General features: G+C 34.0%; 1 protein-coding gene across 9 annotated transcripts in view; it reads right to left on the bottom strand.

Moving 5' to 3' along the window:
- LOC137638734 (ankyrin repeat and sterile alpha motif domain-containing protein 1B-like) overlaps positions 1-7,500 on the bottom strand; it is a 182,360-nt gene that overhangs the window by 121,794 nt on the left and 53,066 nt on the right. For 8 of the 9 annotated variants that reach the window (XR_011044177.1, XR_011044178.1, XM_068371072.1 and 5 more), the window contains one exon: positions 1-1,477. This exon is cut by the window's left edge and continues 1,136 nt beyond it. The exons of the other annotated variant lie outside the window; for it this stretch is intronic. Coding sequence is in view for 6 of the 8 variants with exons in the window: in XM_068371072.1 (XP_068227173.1) it covers positions 1-1,477 (1,477 nt within the window). In the remaining 2 variants the exon portion in view is untranslated. The remainder of the gene's footprint in view (positions 1,478-7,500) is intronic. 9 annotated transcript variants of the gene reach the window in all.

Below are 7,500 nucleotides of genomic sequence, written 5' to 3'. Positions count from 1 at the left end.
GACTTGGCATTTCCAGCCTTGAGCTTCTTAATTCCAAACTAGGACTTCTTGTTTCCAGTCTTTGGCTGGGCATTTCCAGCCTTGAACTTCGCAATTCTAAACTGGGGCTTCTTGTTTCCAGTCTTTGGCTTGGCATTTCCAGCCTGGAGCTCCGTAATTCTAAACTGGGGCTCCTTGTTTCCAGTCTTGGGCTTGGCATTTCCAGTCTGGAGCTCCGTAATTCTAAACTGGGGCTCCTTGTTTCCAGTCTTGGGCTTAACATTTCCACCCTGGAGCTCCGTAATTCTAAACTGGGGCTTCTTGTTTCCAGTCTTGGGCTTGGCATCTCCAGCCTAGAACTGCGTAATTCTAAACTGGGGCTCCTTGTTTCCAGTCTCGGGCTTGGCATTTCCAGCCTGGAGCTCCGTAATTCTAAACTGGGGCTTCTTGTTTCCAGTCTTGGGCTTGGCATTTCAAGTCTGGAGCTCCTCAGCTCCAAACTAGGGCTCCGCATTTCCATACCAGGTCTTCTCAGTTCTAAGCTTGGACTTCTCATGTCCATACTTGGTCGTCTCAATTCCAAACTTGGGCTTCGTGTATCCATACTAGGTCTTCGTAATTCCATGCTTGGAATTCGTAAATCTATACTAGGTCTCCTTGTTTCCAAGCTTGGACTTCTCATATCTATACTTGGTCTTCTAAGTTCCAAACTTGGACTTCGCATATCAATACTAGGTCTTCGTAATTCCAAACTTGGACTTCGCATATCCATGCTTGGTCTTCGCAATTCTAAACTAGGACTTCGCATATCCATGCTGGGTCTTCGTAATTCCAAACTTGGACTTCGCATATCTATGCTTGGTCTTCGCAATTCCAAACTTGGACTCCTCATTTCTAAGCTTGGTCTTTGTAATTCCATGCTTGGATTCCTCATTGCCATTTCCATACTAGGTCTCCGTAACTCCAAACTTGGACTTCGCATATCTAGCATGGGGCTCGTCATATCAATTCTGGAACTTCTCATTTCCAAACTTGGACTTCGCCTATCCACTCTTGGGCTTGATATTTCAAACCTAGGACTTTCCACTCCAATCCTGGGGCTGCACATTTCAAATCTAGGACTTGGTATCTCTCTTCTGGGACTTGCCATTTCTCTTCTGGGACTAAGAAGCTCTAATCTAGAATTTGACCTTTCTCTCCTGGGACTCAATAATAATAATTCTAATCTGGGACTTGGTGTTTCCTTCCCAGGACTCATAAGCTCTCGTTTGGGACTATGGTTAGGACTTAGCAAATTCCTCTTGGGACTCTGACTGGGACTCAGCATCCGTTCCCTCTTGGGACTCTGATTGGGGCTCAGAAGTAGTTCCTTCTTCGGACTCTGACAAGGACTCAGTAACTCCTTTTTAGGACTTTGATTAGGACTTAGAAATTTGGGGCTCTGACTTGGACTAAGCAAATTCATTTTATCTCCACCCATCATCATGATACTGTAGTACTGTTGAAGCATGTGTAGGTGAAAAAAGGAAATAAATGATTTACACTTCAAGTAAGTCTTCATGAGTAAACAATAGAGAAATAAAATGTAAAAATATAAAAAAAAAATCAAACAAGACTAAAAATATAAGAATCTTTCATCATACAAAAAAACATGAGTATCAGGCCAAATTAGAACTTTAATCTTTAACAAAATAAGTAATGTAAACTGGAAAATAAAACTATGATATTCAGATATGTCAAACTTCAAATTATGACTTGCCAAAAGTCACACCTTACATTAGCAAAACAAATCATTTCAAATTGATCATGTTGTGTTGTTTTACATGCATAAAACTTCAAAGTTGCAATAAACAAAGGTAAAGACATCAATTAAGTAATATATTACCTCCAATCACATAAGCCTAAAAATATTTACTGCAATACTTGTCTGAGAGAAAATGGATCATCTGATAGATGAAAGACTGACTAATCTTAAAGACATGATCATAATGTATATTAATCACATACAAAATTAACTTAATTTCAGAATACATTATATCAATGCCAGCAAACTCAATATTGAAGAGGAGTCAAAGCACAACTAAAAAAAAACTACATTACATAATAAAAAGGATGACTGAGGGTTCTTGGATTCACCCAAGATACAAACAGGAATCTTGCAGCTTCTCCAACATGCTTACATACAATAACAGCATAACAATGAGTCATTGCAATAGATCATCAAATACTCAAAAACAAAAGAATGTAGAAAATTCAAAGGCTGCATGAAAGCAGTTATGTTTTTCAATATCTCTGCAACACATTATCTCTCTCTCTCTCTCTCTCTCTCTCTCTCTCTCTCTCTCTCTCTCTCTCTCTCTCTCTCTCTCTCTCTCTCTCTCTCTCTCTCTCTCTCTCTCTCTCAACATTACACATTGTACTAAATTGCAAAAAACATATTAAATACACAAAGCAATTATGTCTCTCTCTCTCTCTCTCTCTCTCTCTCCTCTCTCTCTCTCTCTCTCTCTCTCTCTCTCTCTCTCTCTCTCTCTCTCTCCTTACTTTAGTATTACACATTATACTAGATTGCAGAAACAACATTAAATACAGAAACCAACACACATATCTCATCATTTCAAGGAATGAGCTGACTGAGAAGGGACTTATTACAAACTGTATCGAAAGTGGTATAATGTAAAATATTTACAGGGAGTATTTATGTACTGGAGTTTTCGTTTCTTTGCTCTTTCCATTAGGTTTAAAGGAAAGACTTTCAAATTATGTTCATTAACATAATTAGAACAACTGGGAACAGCAAATGTAGTGATGGATATTATCTTTAGGAATTCAAACTTGTCACAATGGTCTTTTTTGGTTCAATATATTACTAAAGGACCCATCTAAAGGATAATTCATCTAATTCTTATTAAATTCTAACCCTGCCCTGTCATGGCAATAATTAATTATGTAAATTTATTAAAAAATAACTTACGAATATGAAATAGATTTACATGAAGGTACATGCTTTGTATAACAGTATGAACTGTACAAGTAGTCCTTAAGAATAAGATAGTCAGGAAAAGGTATATTTGTGATTCACGAACAGACTATTGTCTATAGTTAGGAAAAAAGTTCTTGACTGTAATTAAAGTTACAGCAAGGAAACTTAGGATTTTTTAAGCTGGAAGTGACAGAAGTCATGACATTTCACATGTTTCTCCCATAATGAAAGGAGTGATACTTGCTCATAGATTTAAAAAAATTATTCTATAAAATATTGGTACCCAACAGTAATCACTTTTGAGTATCAGTTGTGCACATGAACACCATGATTTTAATAAAAAAAGAAAAAAAAAAAAAAAAAAAAAAAAAAAAAAAAAAAAAAAAAAAAAGAACAACTTTCCTATTGACAAAATTTTAAGGCATTTTAAAGCTTTATTTTAGCATAAAACTTATATTAATTGAAATTACAAATTAGAAAAAAAACAGTGCAAGGACCTCGCACCCATTCTTTCCTATCCCATAAAAATTCCCAAGGATTCAGAGGTACAACTTTAATGACCTTAAAACCATCCTTCCCCATCCCTTACAAATTCCCCATGACTCAAGAGATATGACTAACAGTAACTACTCACTGACCCTTGGCTACAATTAAACAACATATAATGTAAGCATGTGCGACTTCCCAAATATCAATAACCAAATTTCAATTTTAATAGGTACTGTAAAACAATATAAAATACTTTATGAATCAGAAATCAATACAGAAACATAAACAATAAATCAAATCAAATGAAATGCCATCCCCACACAGGGAAATTAAGGAGTAAAAATTGAAACAGATCATGCAGAAGCGAGTAAAAATCCTCCTAATACACTATTGTATACAAATGTACACATATAAGGAAGAAGGTACAACAAACACAAAATAGTTCAGGTGGCCAGATGGTACTGCCATGCCATCTGCCTATCCTTATCAAAACCAGCTGTGATGGTGGTGGAGTTGGGACCAAGCTTAATGAACACATCCTCCTCTCTTCCTCCTTACAAAGAGGAAAGGGCATCTAATGATGACCCCCGTGTAATGGATCAAGCGACAGCAATAACATCCGATGTCATAATTCCTACAATAACTTCCCTTTCTTTGCTATAAACAAAGTCATGCTCAGACTTGGACCATGAACTATAATACATAGAATAATCATATGTATTGGAAATTTTATAAATCATTTGAAAAATAATTCAGAGTAATGAATATATAAAATAAAGTCAAGTAATATACAAGAATAGAATTTTATGCAAATCTCATAATCAAAGGACTTCATTAATGCAACAATAAGATGCATTTGCTATGATAAATATTACAAATTTAGATGATAATTTGTTGCCAGTGAAAAAACATTCCTTATCAACCATTGAACATTTAACCTTGATATAAATCTGAGAAAAATCATAAAAATGACTGAATTAAAAGGCAGTTACTAAAAAGAATATCTAGCTTTTCATAACTTCAACATATAAAATTAAAGTGGTTTCTAAAGAATACTAACAGACAGAAATCCCAAATATGCAGTCAGCATAAACAACTTGATGTTAACCGATCCATATTTGCGTTGAATGAGTACTAAAATGTTCATCGGAATATCTTCACTTGAAAAATATCATCTACTACAAACAAAGTCAAGTTACTGGTAATCATACAGATCATAATGAACACAGGAATGTTCTGCTTAATAACATAACCACCACTTGTTTTCAGCAAACAGATTGATTGTTACAAAGTAAACTATGTAGATTGATGATAGCAAGTAGTAGTCATAAACTGATTTGCCTATTTCAGACAGTTCAAATACTACCATCAAACTATTGTAAAATCTCTACAAAAGAAAAAAATTCAAACAGCTAATGAAAAGTACAGTAATAAGGATAGCTAAAGATAACTAAAAAGAAGTCTAAGTAAAAAGTTTTTAGTTTTATTTCAAGTTTTAAAAACTAATACAAAAGATGCTTCTATGCCTTAGTCACATTTTATAAAGAAAAAAAATACCAAATACATTAAAAAGCAATCTATGATATTCACTGTTGATTGGATGAACCAAACAAGTAAAGATCTTGAATTGCAACAAATTTTAATAAAGAAAATGGAGTTCTTGCTCACATGGCTGGATCCCAAGCCAAGGACTCATGCATCATGAGGGTCATTATGTTTTTTGATGAAGATGGACAGGGCTTTATTAGTCGATTGTTTTAATTTGAAGACTTGATATCTAGTAATTGTTTTTTTACTATTCAGTTTAAAGAATATAGAAGAATAGGAAAGTTAAAACAATAAGGAAACTATAAAACATGTGATGACAACAAACAAGAAATTATATGTATGAAGCCATGTAGTAAATTATGAACTGTATCTAGATTTTCCTGTGATTAAAAAAACAATGAATTATCTAAAATAGTTTACCATTTGTATGTACAGTATAACCTATCCCCATCACAAGTTGCACGTAACTACTGTACACACAACTAAAAATTATATAAAAGCAACCAGATTTTCATTTATTTATTATGTATAAAACTACTTGCAAGGTACAATATCACACAATAATGGAAAAATAATACCTATTATTGCACCTTGAAATAAAAGGAGCTCTGACATACCTCCGAGACTTCCGCTTAAAGGGAAAATTTAGGCGGAGAAAATAAGATAACTCTACAAGATATCACTTCACAGAATGCCTTTGATACATACTGAGACTGAGAATGTTTCATTTCTACTTTCCTAAAGCATCCCAAACAGTTTCTTTTAAGAATACATAGCTTCATTTTCTCACACCTTTTAAATATAATAGTAGACGGGTAAACAAAATTAAGGGAAAATTGGATACCATATTTTAGGAGTTTAGTTCACTGTTATGCTACATGCAATGAAGGTTGTTGGACACATTTTCTTATTTTCTGTACCTAAAAATTGATAGGGCATATACTTTTTCCCATTATGACAGATTTTTTTTTTAGAAACAATAATGAATTGAGCAAAAAAAATCTGCAAAAGGCTGCATTCAACCATAAAAAGGAAAAATATCTCTGCCCAAACCAACTTTTTCTAAATACTGTACAGTACTGTAGTCATATCAGCAGGCCTCAAATCATAACAAAATACAACCACTCTCATTAGCAATATACGCAAGCAGAAAAGACGTATCGGTAAACTAACTAACACTCACTCTCTCTCTCTCACTCACTCTGTACACATAATTTAAAACATTTACGTGGCTACTAGAGTACTTGTATCAGCTTTTAGATTAGATAAGGAGTAATGTATCACTTTATCCTCTGATAAAATTATCTTATTATCAGAATTATCAATCAAAGACGGCAATTATGAGGTATTACAATAAATACCTGTAAATCCTCTTTTCTAGTAGCTTAAACCATTTGTATTAATAGGAAATAATTTCCAGCATGCATATTTGGGCAATTTCATTCACGTTGTTTCTGTTTTCCCAGATATAATCCATATAAAGTAACAATAAAACATAAATGACACATAATTTCTAGTACATAAGTCACTTACCTTCAATTGACTTCAATGATATTAAATTATTTCTATGAACCCTCTGATGTTCAAATTATCTTTCTCTCAAAACTTGGCTTGTATCAATATTTCTCCATGACTAAAATTTCTCATTTTCTTTTCTTTCAATATGCCTAGGCCTCTAGTACAATAATGAGACAATCTAGACGTTGATGGCTTTTATTAGGAATCTTTCTTTGGAAGGAATCTTGGCAGCAGTTCAGTAGTGCACCAAAATGGTATTCACAAACCATTATCTTAAAGAAACCTTGTTTGTTTACAAAGACTGCTGGGCTTCAAGTGCAGTAGTAGCTGATGGTGATGCGGTCGATAAAATGTTGGGGGGGGGGTTGTCATTTTGAATCCACAATGTAGGGTTATGTTTAAAGATAATTAGGATGGTGAGGTTAAATTTGGGAAAACAATCCAGGAATCATTTTAGAAAATACAGATGTAGTTATTTTTGAGACAATGTTTACAGAGGTACTAGAATAGAAGATGAGTCTATGTAGCTAAAAAAGCTTATTATTCTATACTTTGAATTAACTATCTCTTTCCCTCACTGACCACCCCTCCGTCAAAGTGTGGGAGTCAGCAATACAAACATCACAGGAGATACACAGAAAAGAACAGATTTCTTTATAGTAAAATTAGCTATATCTATATTCACCTAATGTTTATACGGAGGCCCGGCCACATACCTCCTTACTAACTAGTAGTAATGAATGAATGATTTAAAGTTTTCTGGCATCCTAACTAGTAGTAAAAAAGACAGGAAATTTGTTTCAAATTTGAGGCTGAAATCCAATTCTTGATGGCATACCTAAGCCCAATCATTGCTAACTTCTTTCACTATTGTACTAGAGGCCTAAGCCTATTAAAAAGAAAAAAAAGAAAACGGGAAATTTCTAATTTTTGTGTAAACGTCAATATAAGCCAAATTTCAAGAAAAGGGCAATAAGAAGAGG

The sequence above is a fragment of the Palaemon carinicauda genome, chromosome 3 (genome assembly GCF_036898095.1).
Source record: "Palaemon carinicauda isolate YSFRI2023 chromosome 3, ASM3689809v2, whole genome shotgun sequence".
Classification (NCBI taxonomy): domain Eukaryota; kingdom Metazoa; phylum Arthropoda; class Malacostraca; order Decapoda; family Palaemonidae; genus Palaemon; species Palaemon carinicauda.
This window is presented reverse-complemented; position numbering and strand designations above follow the sequence as displayed.